At 40.7% G+C, this 20,440-nt stretch overlaps 1 protein-coding gene and 1 long non-coding RNA gene across 2 annotated transcripts; one reads left to right on the top strand and one right to left on the bottom strand.

The window, feature by feature from the left end:
- Positions 1-1,231: 1,231 nt before the first annotated feature.
- LOC146670250 (uncharacterized) lies at positions 1,232-10,350 on the bottom strand. Its single transcript, XR_014911873.1, has 3 exons — positions 10,034-10,350; positions 7,469-7,592; positions 1,232-2,270 (listed from the first exon to the last, which is right to left on the bottom strand). It is a non-coding gene; the product is annotated as an uncharacterized LOC146670250 (long non-coding RNA).
- A 4,980-nt stretch (positions 10,351-15,330) lies between these two features.
- On the top strand, positions 15,331-19,925 carry mych (myelocytomatosis oncogene homolog). Its single transcript, XM_085407084.1, has 3 exons — positions 15,331-15,727; positions 17,247-17,775; positions 18,471-19,925. Exons 2-3 carry the CDS (start codon positions 17,256-17,258, stop codon positions 19,016-19,018), a joined length of 1,068 nt encoding a protein of 355 aa, XP_085263210.1. The 5' UTR covers positions 15,331-15,727; positions 17,247-17,255; the 3' UTR covers positions 19,019-19,925.
- The last annotated feature ends 515 nt before the right edge of the window (positions 19,926-20,440 follow it).

Here is a 20,440-nt window from a genome sequence, read left to right as displayed (position 1 = left end):
ACACATGCACACACATACACAGACACACGCACAAGCAACTGATTTCCTCTCTCTTAAAACCCAACATGGGTGTGCAGGACTTCTGTGGAACTATGTAACTGTTAATTGAGACCTCTGCTGTGAAGTTTTTGAGCGCCTACAACGCAGCCCATGCAAGTGTCCGACACTGTTGTCATCATTCATGTTTTTGCATGGTGCATTATGTGTCAATCACCTTGTGGTGACAACCTGTTGTTTTCAAAGAGAAACAAATAAAATTCTGGTGCAGGTTTTCCTCCTCCTGCGTCTCCTCTTTTTGTTTTGGTCATTTTTTTTGTTGGAGAGGGAAAGATATTTTTTCCAAGTCTTCGCTCCAGGAACTTTCTAGTATATATACAAGCCCTTATATTTTAGTGCTGATTGTCTTTCTTTCACTGATAAATTCAAAAGCAGCAGAGAAAAGAAGATGGGAGGCACTCAAGGAATTAACCACACCGAACAGGCCAATCAAAATAGTTGGGAGCTGCATAGACTTGAGTGGAGTTCCATTTCCAGGAAGGTTCATGTGTCATTATGTCACAGGTTACATAGGGGTTCAGAGGTTTGCAGTTATGATGCACCTGTGGCATATATGTAGCACTTAAGTATAAACTGCAACACTGATGTGGGTCTAGCTCAGGATCAGAGAAAGGGGTCAAAAAAGAACCTTGTTGCCATGGTTGATAGTGTGAAGCTTCCCCCTCAGTCTCGAAAACGAATCTGTTGCTAGCACGAAAGATTACTCCGGTTAAAATGCATTTGCTTTAAAGTCATATTTAATGTATTTTAAACAAAAAACAGTTTCCCATCGCCAGGAGACCTGGCTGCTTACTTTTCTCTGAGTAGTCTATGCATTACCAAAACACAAAAACCAACTTTTTATTTATAAATTAGTGTCATTCACTAACATAAGAAGAAGTGAAACAAAATCTGGTATTTATGGAAATTCTCACCTGCGAAACAAAAACTAATCAAAAATCTGTGTATAAGATCTTAAGACAATAGCTGTAGACTTGTATTTAATAAATGTTGTGATGCCTGTGAGCTAGTTTAGGCAGGAAGCTCAAGCTGGACTGCCACATACACTTTGCTCACCTCAATTATTGATCACAGTATTTAGGCTGCAAAATTTCTACTCTGCCACCTGAGCATTCTCCTGTAGGCTTTAGGTTATGGTTATTCATCATTTTCTTATTTCTCTGTGTATTATATTTGTGTGGGAGTGATGAGCTTGGAGCCTAGATACCAAATAATTCTAATGATTCTGTATTATAATTCGGGCTTGTGCCCAGAAACATTATATAAGCTTGCAGATGGTGTTTGAATGTGAGGGACACTTTTTTCAGTTTTCAGACTTTTGGCGGCAAGAAAAGGAAGCAAAGCAAAGAATTTTTTCCAATCTGAGGTAATGTCTCCAATTAAATGCATCAAGAATGCTGTACATAAATGATAATATGTGCAGAAGCAAACAAGCAAAACTTTATTGGTGTAGTCCACGTCCTTCCAGGTGGAAGCACAATGGGCTGAAAAAACTGCAATGCTCCACAAGCTACTCAGAGCACATCTGCATCCTCTGGATGCATAAAGTGAATTTAATACACTTTACCATCTATAGGGTGTTTGACAAAAGGACACAACATGTTCAGAAGCTGCCTCGAGCTCTGCAGAAGGGAGATTACAAAAAACTCAGGGTCTGTTAAAGGAAACCTGCCAATGAGCAGATTAGGTTCACAGAGAAAGTAACTGACTCTGTTCTCAGAACTGAAAACCAACGCTAGGCTAACGAACTCCCAAGGTTTCACTAAAAATGCTTTCTGGAACTTAAAACAGGGTTTCTATCTCAGATTAAGTCAATTTAGGGTTTGGGGGTCAGTTAATTCTCATTGGGGATTTTCCTACTTTCATATGTCTTCTCAAAGGCACTTACATGATACCCATGTGTTTTTTCCAAGAGGTTTCTAAGAACATCTGATTAAAAAATTTGCAGTCAGATGTTATACATTTGATACATTTTTGGAGGCTTGGAAATGGGTTTATCAAAGTAGGATTATGCATGAATTACAGTAGTAGATAATTTTATATCACTGTATTGTAATTATCAAATTATATTTAAAGTTAAAAATTTAAATACTGTATTTCAATCCATTTTCCCAAAAAAGCAGAGGCACAGATACTGGGCTCATCAGTGACATCATGCTTCATGGGATGTATGCAGAGGGACTTCTACTGAGGTCGATTGTGGACCCGTTGGCCTGCAAAGAAGAAAGTAGTTGTGTTCAAGCAGAAGGTTGATGAAACTGAGTGCTTCTGCTTCAGCAATGGTTGCAGCTGTATTTTTCTTATAACTTTGCTAGACACTGAGGTTTGTATGCTCTAATTTTTTCAGCTTTGTCCCACTTTGGATAAATGTCCTGTTCTGCTTCTATAGCTCTGACTCGTCTCAGTTAGGGTATATAAGGTATAATAGCGATGTACTAGATTGTACTGTCTTGTAACACAAGGCGCACAAGAACATTTTTAACAGTCTATCCATGTGTTTAAACTGCTCTGATGGTTGTCTGACAAAGTTTTTATTATCTACTGGCTTGCACGACATTACATTGCTGGCTACAAAGCTGTGGTTTAACTGTGTTGTTCTCTGTTTTTGCTCCATTTGAAAGTTGACATAAAGATAAATGTGTTCGTGACATAAAAATTTAATTGTATTTGAAAATGGAAACATTTTCTGGTGATTTTTATTACATACTATATTCAGTCAAAGAGGCCAAAAAAAAGAAAAAAACAGAATAAACAAAAAATAAATATACGCAGTTTTGAGGTTTCCATAGACCTAAAAGAGACAACCCACTATCAGGGCAAAGCGTGTAATAGACACACCGGTTCACTATATTCATTACATGCTTTGCCTCTCCAAAATGTGAAATGGACATGCATGCAGAAGTTGCATTACCGCATGTAGAAAATTGCATTAACAGCAGGGGGAGATAATATATTTAAAGTTGTTAGTGAACAGAAAACACAGGAAAAACATTCCAGGGTTCTTAATCATCAGAAACGATTAAGTGTTCATAATGTCTTCCTCACTCCTGAGGATCATCTTCAGCACTCCAGATCCAAATGTCCTGTGAACTTTGTTCATACAAAATAAGAGAACATCTCTTTATTGAATAATAATATATAACTTCTTAATTAATAATTTGTAATTATCTAGTTGTATTTATGGGTACAAACTTTTTTTAATAGTAGAGAAATGTGTGTACCACTGTGCATGCTGTTACGTCATGCTGAACATGTTGGACAGCTTGTGTGCCAAAAAATGATCAAAGTCCTTTCCCACTGCAGGACAACATGATAGGACATCTAAAAAAAAGTTTGCATGATTTCAGAGTTGGTTACCTTAGAGATAAATATACCGGGCCTTAAGTATAGTGAGATCATTTGAAAGTGTATGACAACATTTTGACATTTTGACATCTTCACTGAGAGTTGTCCATAAATGAAGGTGATGTGAGGAGACAGGAGTCTAGATGTTGGTGCACAATAGAATGTCTGAAAGCAGAATGGTGGAAATGCAATGCGGTTTAAAGAACAGAAACTTGCTGATTGACTAAAGAAAATAAGATAGACAATAGGGTGTGGTAATACTGAAATCATGAATGAATGGTTTTAACAGCGTGGGAAAGGAGAAGTGAAGGAGAAGGCACAAGAACGCCAAACACATTAAGCCACAGACAATAAATAGGAATAAGAGAGGTCACTTCTTTTCAGTATTAACATGATTCGATGTGATTTCAGTCTCACGTGCCAAGTAGGATATAACATATTAAATCGCAAACACAGGACTTTTTTTTATATTCATCGATGTCCAAGATTTGTTTTATGTTAACCAAATAACTAATTATGACATATTACCACATCATCTGCACAACCTGCTGCATTTGATTATAAGACACTATTCAACAGCTGTGTTAAAAGGTGGTTATTCTCATGCATGGCACATATTTGGTTAAATGTACATTCCAACCCTCAGTAGAGTTGCCTTTGCAGTGCAGCCGATATTGCAGAGTTGGTGTCTACGCCGTGATGAAGAATAGTGGAGAAATTGTAGCGCTTTCAGACAGAAATGCTTCCTAAAAAAGTTTAACGCAGAAAGGCTTTTTGAGAGTCAGGGGAGGTAATATAAAGAGTAAGGTCAGTCAATAAAATTCAACCATACTCCTTTACGGAAGAGTAGGCTTTATTTCCTGCGTCTAATCAAATACCATGCTGACTCGTGATTTCATTACCTGCTCTTGTTCCTCTCCCTGCTCTCTATAGGGTTTGCCACAGCTGATCATCTGCCTCATCTCACTCTATCCCTGTCATCATTTGTAACTTATTCCGCGCTCTTCCTCTTTTCCTTCTGCCTGGCAGCTCTGTCCATTATCCATCCTCTGCACACATCCAAACCTCCTCACCCTCGTCCCTCCAACTTTGTTTTCTCTGGGAGTTCTTGCTTTATTAAGATTTAACTAAGTGCAGCAGTGCAAAAATATCCAATACAAGGGTTGTTGCAAGCAGTTCACTTGATTATATAAATATGTTTGAAATTCAAATCTGTGAATATATTTTTTTAAAGAACATCCAGTGGTCCTGATACAGATGAAGTTAGGAAACGAGAGGCCAGGCAGATGTTGTACCATAGTGTAGGACACTATTATAATCACCACTCAACTGAGCAATTGCGCTCACATATCACTAAATACAACTGCAAAACCAGGTGGCACCATTAATCATACTGGCCCCATTGTGCACATTGGCTGCCAACAGGAAGACCTGAAGAAGTGAAAAATCACCAGCACAAAGAATCACTAGCACTATATTTTAAGATACCAAGAGAACAAAGAAGGCTATATATGGAAAGAGCAAAAGAGTTAACATATAGAGTCACACATAACATAAATATAACAAATATGAAAGTATATCCTAGCCTTACATACACATGTATTCAGTAAATACCACACAGCCCAGGCTCCTGCAAGTTTTTGAGTAAGTAACTGAATAAGTGCATTAGTCTCTATGCAAGAAAAATAAAACAAGAAGTCAACTGTTACGTCATTAAGACCACTTTTAACACTAACTTTTATGACATACCTCTGGAGGAAACATCCAGCACTGATCAGCCAGAGTAACTCATCATCCTGGAACACTCAGAAGAGACGAAACCTCAAAGTATAACTTACCACTGATGCATTAGATGGCATTTGTATAGCTCCGAGGACTCTTTCACTGAGAAAGAGAGAGGCCTACTGCACCTGATGCATGGCTTTTTGTTACCCAAGCACCTCCCGCTAATGTTTGTTTTATGCTGGGGTTGTGTGTCTACCTGCAGAGTATATGTTGTCTAGTCTGTGAGTATATCATGCATGTGCTGTTGTCGGTCAATCAGCCAGTGGCAGAGACTGAGGTTGAATGAAGAACTGAAGTGAAACCAAGTGTTACGAACAATGAAAAGTAACGACTACAGCCACTGTCTGTGCTTTTTATGCTGTATTTTTGATCTTTGATGAATCTTCTGTGCTTTTCTGTTTCCTGGTGAACTCCACTGCTGCAGACTTGATGGACGCAGCAGTGTATCCAGCAATGTGCAGTTGGGATTTTGGAGGACTGTATGGGAGCACGTTTGCAGTGGGTGAAAACCCTTCTCCATAAGCAGGGGAAACCAAATTACACAACCAACACACTCAAAATTCCCAACACTGATAAATCTCTTAAAAATTCCCAATCACTACATTCCCAAACCACACAACCGGAGCTGTCCATCTGATGGACTCGTTCCTCATCCTGCTCATCCTGATTACTTCTTATGAAAATCTTTACATCTTTAAATCTGCCACTTACAACTTGGCCTCCTGTCATTTTGTCATCACCAAACTATACATCATAGCAGGTCTCACTATCATCTTCAAAAATGTCCCTTTCACTCTCACTCTATCCTTCCCTGAGTCTTGTCTCCACCCACTCCACCCTCTCCTTGGTATTTCAATTGCAGTTTGGTTAGGTTTAGTCACTAAAACTACTTCTTTTGATGCAGTCGACAAAACCGCTTGGTTAGCTTTAGGAAAATATCATGGTTTGGGTTAAAATAGCCGTTTCAGTTTGACTACGCTGGAAAGCATTTTTTTTCTTGCAGCACACTTCAAAGGCAAATTTCTCAGCTATGAGAAAAAACATAAAGAAAACTGCATGTTACTACATGTCACATGCACTCCTTGAATCACATCTTTTGTGTAAAGTCTTTGCATCTAATACTAGTATTTTTCCATCTTTTCTAAAGCTGTGACACAACATAATTATGCCAGTGAGATTTTCTTGGGTCAGACAGTGAGCGTGAGCCTGGCAGTTTCATAACTACACCAACTGCAGGTGAACTCTGGGTAAAAAAGGTAAGTGCAGTGAAAAATGTCTAATACGAACGAATACTCCTCTTTGAATGTCATTGCATTGGCCTTTTCAGATTGAGTAACTGAGATACTGATGGGTGTAAGAGCTAAAGCTTGCCCTGATAAAAGCTATTTTCTGACACTCTTTGGGGTGTTTGGTGCTTTTTTGGAGACAAAAGAACAGGAACCAACAACTTTGTTGATCTTTCTATAGTTAATATAGTTAGTACTGAACTGAGGACATTCTCCAGCTGTTTATACCCTATAGCGACACTTAATTGTAACCATAACTCTAAAAAAAATCACAGTGCTTTTGAAGTTGTAAAGATCAAACATGTATCCTAACTAATGTAGATTTAAACTAAACTTTGTCCACACACACACACACACACACACACACACACACACACACACACACACACACACACACACACACACACACACACACACACACACACACACACACACACACTCTCTCACAGAGTCCTGGAGAAAGTTCAGCAGGATGCATTGTTACATGTTCCTGGCAAAGCTGTGGTTACTCCTTTTGATGACTACCACCAACTATGTGCAGCCACACACACATACATGCGCACACACACACCACAATAAGGCTGTTCCCAGAAAAAATGCTTCCCGACTGCCTGTCCCTCTTCCTCTTTCTACTCCCAGCAGCTGACTGAGGTCAGTCAACGCTGGCTTCCATTTAAATCCTTGAAGGAAAACTCCACCCGTAACCACTTAAAACTTTAAAAACCAGCTGCTGACGGCTGGTGCGTTTTATGTTTTCTGGCTCTGTTTGGTGTTTTATTGTATTGTTTTATTTCCTGGCTGTGATGTAAAGTCCAGATATTTCCAGTGTGTTGTTCTGAAACAATAGTAATTGTAAGCGTTTGGTGCCAGTTTGTCCGTCATCGTTGCGAAGGCGTGCACAAAAATGACCCCACATTAATGAATTTTACAACTGTACACTACACACTAGTACAATTAAAATGAATTCCATATTGTCAGTCTCTGTCCATGCATACCTTGTTCTTGCTCACTTCTCATCAGTACGTCCTGGTCCCTGACACTTGATATGGACCTCATTAAGCCGGGCAATGTGTCCGCCAGCATGACTTGAGTTGTGTATTTCTTACTCATGTTCCAACCCTGTAATACATAGACATGACAAATGACAACTGCAAGATGACTCATTAAAATTCATCAAGAAGTTGATAGAGCGTTTATTTTGTTTAGCATTTAGTATTAGTATTTATTTTAGTATTTATTTATTTATTGTCATTGTCAAGAACAATGAAATTGCGTTTGGGGCTTCCATACAACCCCAAAAAAAGAAGAAAATAATAAATACCCCTTAAAACCCAAGTGTACATATTTAACCCAGTGTGACTCCAATGCAATAAGACAATCCTTAGCAATAATGTTCGTAGAAATTCAGACAAAGACCTGAGAAACATGACAAAATACAACAATGCAACCCATTCAATATTATTGTACTGTGAGATATGATATCAGATATGATAGTTATCTATTTAAGAAAGAGGGGGGGGCAGGAGGGGGAAGAGAATAAAGATATGATGCACCAATGCAGACCAGTTCATTGCTATTAAGAAGTTGGATATGGTTATTGTCCGTGAGAGGGGGGCAGAGAGTTCAGGAGCCTCACAGCCTGTGGATACAGGCTGTTGGCCAGTCTGGATGTTCTGGCCTGTATAGACCTGTACCTTCTCCCTGAGGGCAGCAGATGGAAAAGGTGGCGCGCAGGGTGATGTTGGTCCCGCAGGATACTGTGCACCCTCCTCAGACAGCGAGTGGGGAAGATATTACTGATCTCTGGCAGACTTGTTCCAATAATTCTGCCAGCTTCTTTCACCACCCGCTGGAGTGCTTGCTGATCGGCCTTGGTGCAGCTGGGGAACCACACTAGAAATCCATACGTCAGAACGCTGCTGATGGCACAGTTGTAGAAGTTCAACATCAGAGATCTGGGAATGTGTGCGCTCCGCAGTCTCCTCAGGTAGTAGAGGCGCTGTTGGGCCTTCCGTACAACTGAGGTGATATGGTTGCCCCAGGACAGGTCCTCGGTCACAGTTACCCCCAAGAATTTAAAACTGCTCACCCTCTCCACCGCCTCACTGCCAATGAAGAGAGGCAGATGGTTGTTATGACCCCTCTTCCGGAAATCTACAATGATCTCCTTGGTCTTTTTGGTGTTTAAGACCAAGTTATTGTCGTGGCACCATGACTCGAGTTGTTGCACCTCTGTCCTATAGTTTGTCTCATCATTGTTGGATATAAGTCCGAGCACTGTGGTGTCATCTGCAAACTTAACAATGAGATTGGACGCGCAGGAGGAAATACAGTCATGGGTGAACAGAGTGTATAGCAGAGGGCTCAGAACACACCCCTGAGGGGCACCGGTGTTGACCACAAGGGTGGAAGAGGTGTTCTTACCCACTCTGACACTCTGTCTACGGTTAGTGAGGAAGTCCACAATCCAGTTGCACAGAGAGGAGTTAAGTCCCAGTTGGTGGAGTTTGGGACGTAGTTTGTATGGCCGGATGGTATTAAAAGCCGAGCTGTAGTCTACAAAGAGGAGCTGTGCATAGGTGTTCCTGTGTTCCAAGTGCTTCAGTAATGTGTGCAGCACTGTGGCGATCGCATCCTCGGTTGACCGGTTCTCCCTGTATGCAAACTGGTGCGAGTCCAGGGATGGTGGAAAAGCAGCTCAGTTTTGTAATATGTCCAAGATGTACCCCTCTTCCTGGTAGGAAATGGTAAAAAAAATCCCAGGAGAAATCCTTTTAAGCACCCAGGAGACATCCTAATCAGATACCCAAACCACCACAACCATCTCCTTTCGATGAGGAGAAGTGGTAAGCCCTTCACCAAAGGACTAAACTTGCCACCTTATCTAAGTGTGAGCCCAACCACCCTTTGAATCTGCAGTCTTATTCTTGTAAACACAGTTCGAAGCCATAGGTGAGCATAGAAATGTAAATCTCTCTTTAACACGACAGACAGTACTGAATCCACATCACAGCACACGTGGCACCAATCAGTCTGTCAATGTCCTCAACTCATGAACAAGACCTCAAGATACTTGAACTCCACTTGAAGTAGCTCAGACGCCCCAATCCAGAAAGGGTCGTTAACCTTTTTACAGCTGAGAACCGTGGCCTCAGACTTGGAGGTGCTAACTTTTTAATCCAAAGTGTCTCACACTCAGCTGCAAACTGCCCCACTGCAAGCTTGCTACTCGATGAACCCAGCAGGACAACATCACATTAAAAAAAATTGAACCTTTTGTTTCACATACAAAGCAGAAGATGATGAGCAGGGCCAAGCGATAAACCTTATGGTAATTTCATGTGAAAATATCAGACGTGTTTTATTTTTGCTGTTATTATTAATTCTCACTCTTTGATGGCTCCCAGGCTGAAGAATCATCAAGGAGAATTTGATTAACCTGCTCAAACTGCAACATTATAAAAGCTTTTGTATCTCTCCTTACCAGCTTTTGTTTGTGCTTGTTTAGCGTCGTTATAAAAATATCCAGAAAAAACATTTTCCTTTTTCCTTCTGTTTACCTGGCAGCACCCACGTTTCATGAAATAACTTCCTTCCTGCCTTTGATTTGCAGTTTTGCAGTTCACGAATGGCAGTCTCACCTCTCTGGAGCTGATTGTGGCCATTGCTCGCGGCAGCCAATATTGTAGTGTAGGTGGCAAAATGTTGCTTTTCAGCACGATGGTAACGTGGTGTCGACTTTACATGCAGCTCTGCGACACACCAGCACTAACGGTTTGAGAAGGGCTCTCATTACACAGTTTGGTAAGATCCTGCGGTGATGCCATAAGAGCTGTAATTTCAAAGGAATGAAGGAAGACCAGTTCTAGTCTTTCTCTCTGTGACCTTAGTGACCTGCAATTATGACAGAAGAAGGTTTCTAATTTTGGAACATTTCCTCTTTTTTTCTTTCTTCTGGTAAAGAAGGTGACAAAGTTTCCCTTGTAGTAAGGTGCATTTACCTGAAGTATCCCGGATACGATGACTGTCCCACTGTGGACAATATTCAGGATATGAGGCTAATATGGAACTCTATAGTTGTAATGATAAACAGGATAACGTCAATTGTTGCTGACAGAGGTTGCATCAGACTTTACAAAGCAGGCCGGAGTCCAAAGGAGATTTTCATCCATTTTTTTTAAATATGTAGTAGAAGTCTGTTTAAACTGTCAACAGAGCCTGAGGTGTAAAAGACAAGCAGTTCATCTGTAAGTGACAAAAACAAGCTGGCCTTATTAGATGGGTCAGGGATCTGTTTCTCCTCTTCATCTTTTCCTCCCCCCACTGTTTTGGTCCGCAGCCCTTAACCACCACCCTGCCAACCCCCAAAAATCCTTAGAGGCAGCTAAAAAAAGAGTACAATTATGCTCTTATTTTAGCTTATCTGAAAGGATCCTCAGGGTCCACCAGCAGCAATTTACAGGTTTTAGCTATCAGGAGAAACTGTCTTTCCAAAATGTCAGCAAACACCCTCACTTTAATTACATGACATCATCAGTAATATATGTGGGGGCTTTTACGAACCCCCAAGGGTTTAAATTAAGAAGTAAAAATGGCACAGCATGATGATGTCTTTCAAAGCATTAAAATTCCATAATGAATGAGTTCTGGTTTTAAGATGACTATCGAAAAATTCTGCTAGGGGCTACCGTTCATGCAACAATAACAACTTTTGTCCCAAAATGTTTTTAAAAATAAGAAAAACCACCATTATTAGAAAGATCACAGTCATGACGTGGATGTTTTCATTTCACTCACTCGGAATAACTAGATATGTGGCGTGTCTGAATTTCAAATTCAGCAGAGTAATCATACAACGTGAGGTGATGTTGTGAGAAAGGATTTTACTTCCAAAAGAGGAAAATTTAAATGACTCTTTGGCATCTGGGAACTTGAATGTTTCGAAGCTTTTGAAGGTTCTATTAAAGATGCATCTCAGACCATATAGCTTCTGTTAAATTACCAAAACAAAGGACACACTGGAGATTTGTTTGTTTGTTTTATTCCGCTTTATACACTGACAAATTGTTGTGCAGCAGATTCTTGGTTCATTACTTCAATTTCTACATCACTGAAAAGGTCAAGGTTGTTTCTGTATGAGACCTGTAAGATGACACAAGTTCCTTTTTTAATGCATTTTAGACACTGATGCCATTCAAATGTCATTTACTATTTCATTAGTTACCTTGCCCCATAGGTCAGTATTTCATTAGTGACCTCTGACAGAACTCTTAATGGCAACTGAAATTACTTCATTTAGGTGTCATGTCATGTTTAATCTAAAACTCTTTTTGCATGTCAGCCTTTATCATGGAATTGACAGAAATCCATAGATAAAGTGGGGCTTTTCTAGTGCTGTCCCCACCGAGAGGAACAATTGGCTGCCAACAGCCAAATTCCAATCGGTCCCCTACACCCCCCTCCCCGATGAACCTTACTCCATGGGGAGTCATGCTTGCAGCAGCAGGGTTTCTAAGCAAAGCAGTATGGTAGATATGAGACATCCTAGCCCTTCTCCAACTCTAACATGAGGGTTTCACTTCAATGGAGAAAATGGAAACTGAAAAATCTACCTATTCTGTTTCCATTTCATTCAAGTGCTTATCTTATGATTACATTTCCTTAATATTTCACAGCTTTGTAATAACAGATGGATTTGTTAATATCAAAGGCTTTTAATGTGGATGGATTATTATTATGGAGGTTATTGGCATGTTGGTGTCCTGCAAATAGATCTTTGTGGTCTTCTAATGCATAAACTTTGCAGCTCAGACAAAGATACTATCCCTGGACCACCTTAAGCCAGACTGCCTAAAAAGCAAAGAAAATGACTACCAGACTGAATAAGAGGAAGCAATATGCTGTGTAATCTTCATGCAATGACAATGAAATTTCAGTATAACTTGTTTCATCAATCACCTGTTTTGTAAGAAAAAAAGTCTGGCAAGATCTGTGCTCTTTACAGTGTTTAGATCGATAATATTTTGGTGTAGTTTCACTATTACCTGCAACCATGTTCTGTTCGATTCTTTTTCAGATCTCTAACACTCTGGAAAAAATGTGACCCACCCTGTTCTAACCTGTTAATGAACACATAGAAAAATCTGCAGATGTCTTAGACTGTTACACATTTTTGCAGTTGCTGCTATGATTGCATTCATAGGATCCCTTTGTGTCCTAGATTAAGCCATTTTGCAGGTCTGGCTGTATTTGCTCATTTAAGGGACTTGTTTGTAAAAAAAAAAAAAAAAAGTCAGAAAATTTTTTTTTGTTTGTTTGTTTGTTTGTTTGTTTTTTTTGTGGGTTTTTGTTTTTGTTTGATTTGGTTTTTTTGTTGTCGTTTTTTTTTTTTTTTTTTTTTGGGGGGGGGGGGGGGGGGGGGTATTTTATTGAAAGTTCTAAGCAGGAACCAGCCCTCCAGCTCACACTTTGAAAACCACCAGCGTCAGTGTGCACAGCTTCTATGTGAATGAGCTTTGCTGTCTAATTAAAGCAGCAGCAGCCTGTCTGTCTGCGCAGATACATGCTGCCGGATGAAGATTCCTAATAAGGAGGAGATCGTAGCGGAGAACACACACAGTGTTAATCCCATTCCCTGGTTCCTTCTCTCACACCCCTAGGCTTTGGCTGTGTGTGTGTGTCCTAATAGCTTTCTTATGCCATCCAGTTCACTGGCCGGTCAGTTGGTTTGTCAGTCAGTAAGTCAGTTGATAAACCTTTTACCTCATCACTCAGCAATCTAATTTCAACCTAACATAAAACTGTAATTTACCCACTGGTGACTTTAGAGAAAAGTCCTCTGATTTATTTACAGCACTTTTCAGAAGTATAACTATCTTCTATGACTAGAAAGTGTAGGAGTTTAACAGAAGTGAAAGCAAACACATCACATGCTGAGAGGTTTTGTGAAGCAAACCTCAAACTACTCTGATTTTAGCAACATTTTGCAGTTTGTAAATGTGTTAAAGTGTTGTTTTAACTTCACTCATAACTAATAGCAAATGATCATCTGATCTCAGCTGAGTTTAACAAAGGTTTCATGTTGTGGTGCAGATGTTTGAGGGAGGATTCATGTGAAAGCATCTGGAAATCCCAGAATTAAGAAATTAGTCAGAAAACGAAGAATCCAGTCATTCGGTCAAGATGTTCAACATACTCAGGTGAAACTGGGCCAACCACCAGTCAGTTTGCCAGTTGGCCTGTAGGTGGCACATTAATCCACTTATTTAGCCTGCTCCCTGCTCTTTGTGTGAATGTTCACTGCTGCTGTACCAAAATGTTCTTGTGATCTCTATCTGTAACCCCCCCCGAAAAAAAAACAACCATCTTCTAAAATGTGGAGCAGCAGATTGCTTCTTTAGTGCAAGTTCAGTGCAGCTTTGCTGTTGTTGTCTGTGTGATATTAATACTTCACCCTCTTGTGAAAACACAGAGTACACTTTCACACTCAGCAGAAAGTAGTTTACATGTGGCAGACCACCTAGGGGGCTGCGATTACATCTAAAGACGCAGAGTATGCTCAGAAAAGCAGTGTGTGAATAACAGTGAATGAAGAAGAGCTGTTACTTTACATGTTTGAATACATGCTGGGGTCTTTGAGCTTATAATAAGAGACTTTTTTGTGGAGACTTATGCATATCATAAGTCATGATCATCTTAGTAAATACGTAATTTAAAAAATAGATACAGACACACTTTTAATGCATGTAATAAAGCTCATTTTAAAATCATTGGCACGTGTATTGGGTTTAATTTAATTTATAGAAAGGGGTTGGTATAAGATTTCCTTACAGTGTTCCTTGGACTTTGCTAAGAACTCACGTGAACAGGCTAACTGGCAATCTGATTGGCCGACGTGTCTGCACGTGTACCGGCAAAATCCTTGACGGTTACGTAAGTGGAGCAGCGCAAGGGACTCACTGGATGGAGGGCTACAGTGTCCGAGTGGGACGACTGGAAGATAATTTATTACAAGGAAGGATCTGTAAACGATCAGTTAGGAAATAATGGAGGAAACAGTAAAATGTGCATATGTTGTGTTTGTTCGTTCCGTTTTGTTTGAATTTATTCTGCAACAAAATATACAAAAACTACATCATAGATAAATAAAAATTAGCATTTTCTGAAGAATAAAAAGGACTGTAAAATATACATTTTCGTGTTTGAAATGTTTAATTGTGCATAAGCTTAAAGTGGAGTAGGTGATATGATGACGCTTTAGGTCCTTTAGTTTGTAGTAGTAGTAGTAGTAGTAGAGGGGGAGGGGTGGATGGTGAAACACTCTCGCAAGAGTTGGATTTGGAGGATAACGTGGCTCTGAGAGCACTCAGTCCATCTGTATGTCAGCCTGTCTCCCCTTCTCATATTACAATTAAAGGGACAAAGAGGGGGAGGAAACGCGGTATAAACCCCTTAACCCGTAAAATGCGTGAGCGTATCCTCTACATTCTCCAGTAATGAGTGAGATGTATGTGTTACTCATTTTAATCTCTGAAATATATCATTTAAAAAAATAATAAAAATTTTCATTTTAACACCTCAAGTGTGGTTCACTTGACTGTTTTATCATTTAGACTGTCAAAAAATCACTGTTTAAATGGTTTTATATTGGCTTAACTCTGTTGTAGCTTTCAAATGACGCCTTAAGGCGAGAATGAGAAAAGTAGGCAGGCAGTGAGCAGTTAGATACCCGGCTTTTTCTCAGTCCACGTGTGTTTCTTCCCAACTTTACCCGCCACCGTATTCCTGGAAATCAAGCAAGCGTATGTATCACTCCGCGCATAGTCCCGGCTTCAGTGTGCAATTAAACCAAATTGCCGTCACCCCCTTTTTTTCCGCGTGGACTTAATCAAAAGAGAAACCGACTGCGGTTACATCAGCGGTGGATATGATTGCCGTTAACGACACTTTGTTGGCTATTATGTTTTGGCGCGAGTTTAGCGGCGGCGGAAGGATCGCGGCGTACGCCCTGTATTAAACTCAGTGACCGCTGCAGCCACACCTACTCTGGCTGATACAAGCGGCGGAGGAGAGAAGAAAAAGCAGGATACACCCGAAATGCTGCCCTGCACAAACTTCAATTTTACACGCAGAAAGTTTCACTTGGGCAGGATTTTCTAGTCGTTTTTGTCTCGCTGTGGACTTTGCTGGATAAATAGGGCATTTCTACTTTTTGTCTTTATTTTGAGTGCACTCTCCTGTAAGGACAGTTGAAGGTAAGACAGCTGTTTTATCGGAAACCTCATTGCACGCATGTGAGAATGGGGGTTTTGTGCATTTCTTTGTATTTTTTTCTCTTTTGGTGTATCTTAGCGGTGCTTCAAAGAGGAAAAAATGACTGCCGGTTTCACGTGGGGTCCCGGCGCTGTTTAACGCATCGGGGTTTAAATGACCGTCAACGCCGGTTAACCTTTAAATCCTTTTACGGACTTTGTGCTTTTACGAACGGTTGACTTTTACTTTTCTTACGGAGATTCATTCTTAGACTCCGTGTAGTTATTTATATTCTATTTTTCTAGTGTGTCACCTTAGTGAATTTGGTTAAATGAATCATTGCACAATAGATTCTGCAGAGCATAAAGGCAGGACGACCGAACAGCAGATGCGTTCAAAAACTTAAGGAAATTCGTGCTCTTCTGTTTTCACATTCCAGCTGTGCTTGGTCTCAAGTATTTTTGGTCGAAGTCCTTCTTTCGTGCAAGAGATATTTTGGATACGTTAAGAGAGAGGGAAGTGTAGAATGTATTTAATATTGCTGCGTAATCGTTGTCTGCGCTCTGCATTTAAGTTGTAGCTCAGCTTTTCCCAGGCCGTGATGGTAAAGAAAGGCAGCCTTTAACTCCCGGACACACACTGCTGCTTTTGTTCTCCCACACTGCCTGCTATACATGCACATACCATACGACCCCACAGGAGTATTATAAGAGTTCCCCCTCCCCCAAATAGGACCATAGGTCAGGCTGTTCCAGCTGAAACGACCTTGGTTAAATGAGAAATGCTCATTTTTGTTTTGTTTTTTTTGTTTTCAGTGAAACTTTTTTAAAGCTTTTGTTGTTAAAGCTTTTGGGAGTGGCTTCTAATTGAGTAGAAAATCAACATTTAGTGTCCCATGCATGTTTTTGCGTGTGTGTGTGTGTGTGTGTGTGTGCTTAATAGTGTATTTCTGAACAGAGTTGGGGAAACTGTCCTTTGTGTTGTGCCAGAAAGCTGAGGTTTTTTTGTATTTGTTTAACAGCAGCAAGTGGCCCAAGTATCGTAGCAAATGCAACGCACCCATTCCTTTAGACTCAGAGTATTGTTTTCTGTGTCAGCAGTCAGCCTGACTTAATTTGCGAGTGTTTTATTATTCTGAGTAGGAACAATGTAAATGGTGGAAAGAGGTGTAAAGTTTCTGTGTGTCCCAGCTGTTCCTGTGATGTCATGGGTAGGGGGGGTATTTTTTTGAGGAGGAGGGGGGGGGGGGCTTAAGGGCCTCCCCAGGAGCAGAGGGGCGGGGTTATAGTGATGTAAACACAGATAAAAAGGTAGAGCCTGCAGGTTGGGGACTCAGTCTAGAGGAACAGGTTAAAACTATCACTACAACAGGTGTTGCTGCTGCTGGGATTAACCCAATAGACGCTGACTCTGCGCTGCTGTAAAGACACTACTGGATTAGCTTCTCTGGATTTTAACTTTATAAGCTCCACTACCTCTTAGATTTTTAATTTATACCGTTTTTTGTTGTCGTTGTCACAGATTTCAAACATGTTGGAAAGTTTCACTCAGTCGCAGGACTGGTTTTGTTCAGAGCCGCTGCTCTTTGATGACGAGTTCTGCCAAAGCCTGATGAAAGACCTCCAGGCATTACCGACACCTCCGCAGTCGCCCCCCATGAAGTCTGGGCTGGGTGGTGATAAGCCTCTGTCCAAGGAGGACCAGCTCAGCTACGTGTCGGATATTCTACTGGAGGACCATGACATGCAGCTCAACTGGCAGTGTGACTTCTTCCACTCTGATGCTGAGAAAGAAGGCGAGCTTAACCAGCCCTGCTCTGAGGAAGCTGAGGACTGCCTCTGGCAGTGCCTGGCAGCTGAGGAGAAGCTTGTCTCCTCACTACTCGGTTGCAGCCCCGTACTATCTGACATTGATACCCGCATCTTTGAGGAGATCGCCGGCTCCACACTTGACTGCCAGAGCCTTATGGAAGCTCCGGAGCCCAGTGAAGCCACATCAGACTACGGATCAGTTGGTGGCGAGCTGTCCACATATTCATCTAGCGACTCTGGTAAGTTGAATGTTTTCATTAAGTTGTAGTGCTGATGATCAACTCTTACTTTAATCTCAGTCCTGCTTTGTTGTTGCAGTGCTTATCAGTATAAACACCCACACCCAGAACAGCCTCACTGGCATTTCATTGACAATTCTGTTAATGTTTACTGGCACTAAGCCCAAACTGTTCTGTGTTCAGCTTATCAACACAGCAGCACCCACCTTTAATCTGCAGAAGCCTTAATGGCTGAAGTGTGTTATTAAGGTGTGGGTGAGGTTTAAGATGTTGAGTGACATTAAGTAGATTAGGGGTTTTAAGAGAAATGTGTGTGTGACTCATGTTTAGCAGTGAGAGTTGTGGCTCAATCTATTACGCTTTTAATGAGTCATTTTACTGCCTTAAGCCCTGCAGCATCTCTGGGCTAGAACGGAGATGGCAGATTGGCATTTATATTAGTTTTTCAGTGGTTACTATCTCTTAGGATATGATAGCTTGTTGTGATTTGGTAATTCCACTGGAATTCTTTGTGGATGTTGTAAACTTTTAACTATTTCAAGTTAGATTTTCACAACTGACTGGTGTCCTTCGGTGGGCTTTGTGCAGTCTATACGGTGTGTCCTTTTAAAAGTTGTGCCACAACCCACCAAGATTATGACATGGTCATGGGGGGCCAAAGAACTACTCTAATTTTTTATTTTTTTTTCTTACAGAGGAGGAAATTGATGTGGTGACTGTGGTCCGCTGTTCCTCAAGTTCCTCCCCTGAGCCTACATTGGCTGAACGTCAGCAGAAGCAAGAAGAGGAACAACGTGCTCGGCAGCGATACCGCTTTGAAATCCAGCTACAGCACAACTACGCTGCTCCCTGCCCTGCATCACCGCCGCCATCAAACAAGCGTGCACGAGGGAGCGATGGCCCGTCACGCTTCCACTGCCTTTCACGCAGTTCTTCATCAACCTCATCGCGTCACTCATCCCGAAACTCAACAGAGACGGAGGATGAGGAGGAGCGGAGAAAGACTCACAATGTGATGGAGAGGCAACGCCGAAACGAGCTAAAGAACTGTTTCATGCGCTTGCGTGACAACGTGCCTGAGTTGTCGCACAATGACAAGGCATCTAAGGTGGTGATCTTGAAGAAAGCCAGAGACTGTATTTATAGTTTAGAGGATGAGTCCCACAGACTGCAAACCAGGAAAGACAAACTTAAAGCCAAACAGGAAAAGCTGAAAGCCAGACTAGAGCAGCTCCGTAGGTAACGGACCAGGATTGGACATTTGTAGGTTTTCAGAGACTTCTTGGGGGGGGCGGGGTAAGGGAAGAGACTTTGTAGATAGATGGGAGTAAGAAATGGCTTTTCCTGCTGGAAAGCGCACATACAGTTGTTTCTGTCATGTAGACTGTATATTCACATGCACACAGTTTCCCTGGACATGATATAACACACATTGCCTCATAATTAATCATTGTCATGCCTTGACTGTAGAGTGTAGTGCATTTCTTTCTTTTCTTTTTTTTCTTTTTTTTTTTTTTTTTTTTTTGGTCCCCCTGCCACCTCAATACACAAGACAAAGACAACATCCTGTCATTTCTTTTGCGTCATCTGTGGGAGTATGTCAAATGTCAATGATTTAAAGCAAAGTCTCAATTAGACCAATTAACTGGAAGCCACTGCAGTACAGTGTTGTAGTTTAATGAAACTTGAATATTATTTTCAGGATCTTTTATAGCCATATTGACTATGATCCCTCCATTCTCACAGGTCTTTGGTGGCTTTAGAGTTAATTGTGCTTTGTTAACTTTGACTTAATGTCATTACAAAGTTGTGCCTTCAGCCTTGTATGGCTTTTATGTTTGGGCTAAACACAACTATTACAGAATGATGTATGTTAATCCCAACGCTGTACACAGCAATGCTTGGCCACAGTTCAGCTCAACACTAGTTCACTCACTGAGTCATGTGTTATCTGTTAAGCTCAAAGGTGAGCCATATTAAGTGGACTTCAGGTTTGTTTTTTGTTAAGACTGAACTGCAAGCTTTGCAAAGCAGCCAAAGTTTGGGCAAAATCTCTAACATTTATATTGTGTGTGTGTGTGTGTGTGTGTGTGTGTGTGTGTTTGGGTTTTTTTTTTTTGTTTTTTTTTTTTAATAAACAAAAACAAAAAGAGGACAGACTCAAAGTTTTAAATAGTCGGAGGAGGCTGCAACAACCGCAATCATAGTCACTTGATTCAGTCATTTTTCTTTTGTGTCAGTTCAGGTGAGTAAGTGTCATTTTGATTGGTCAGTTGGTGGCCCTTGTACTTGGATCAAATTGTAAAAAATGAACAGTGTTTAAAAGAAACAAAAATCACTCTACTTGTGATTTGAAATAAATATTTTATGTAAAGACTTATCAATCAACAAGGGCCACTCACTAATAAACATTCCCTGTTTTGAAAGGTTTGATTCACAGGCTGTTCTATACTCTCGCTGTAACACACAAAAATAGTTTAAGACATGAACATGTCCAGCAGAATCCTCGACTGTCAGGTGATTTATTTGCTGATGTTGCTATTAAGGTTAATAATGAAATGTGCAGATGGCCTAATTAGGTTTTGAAGTAAGTTCTTCCTAAATCAGTAAGTATTTGACACGTTGATAGCCAGAAGCAGTTTTGCCTTGAGATGCATGCTGTTCA

Source organism: Rhamphochromis longiceps, linkage group LG5, assembly GCF_057381845.1.
Source record: "Rhamphochromis longiceps isolate RC_006_pf linkage group LG5, R_longiceps_female_GT1.1, whole genome shotgun sequence".
NCBI classification, from domain to species: domain Eukaryota; kingdom Metazoa; phylum Chordata; class Actinopteri; order Cichliformes; family Cichlidae; genus Rhamphochromis; species Rhamphochromis longiceps.
The sequence above is the reverse complement of the archived record's forward strand: the minus strand, read 5'-3'. Positions and strand labels throughout refer to the sequence as shown.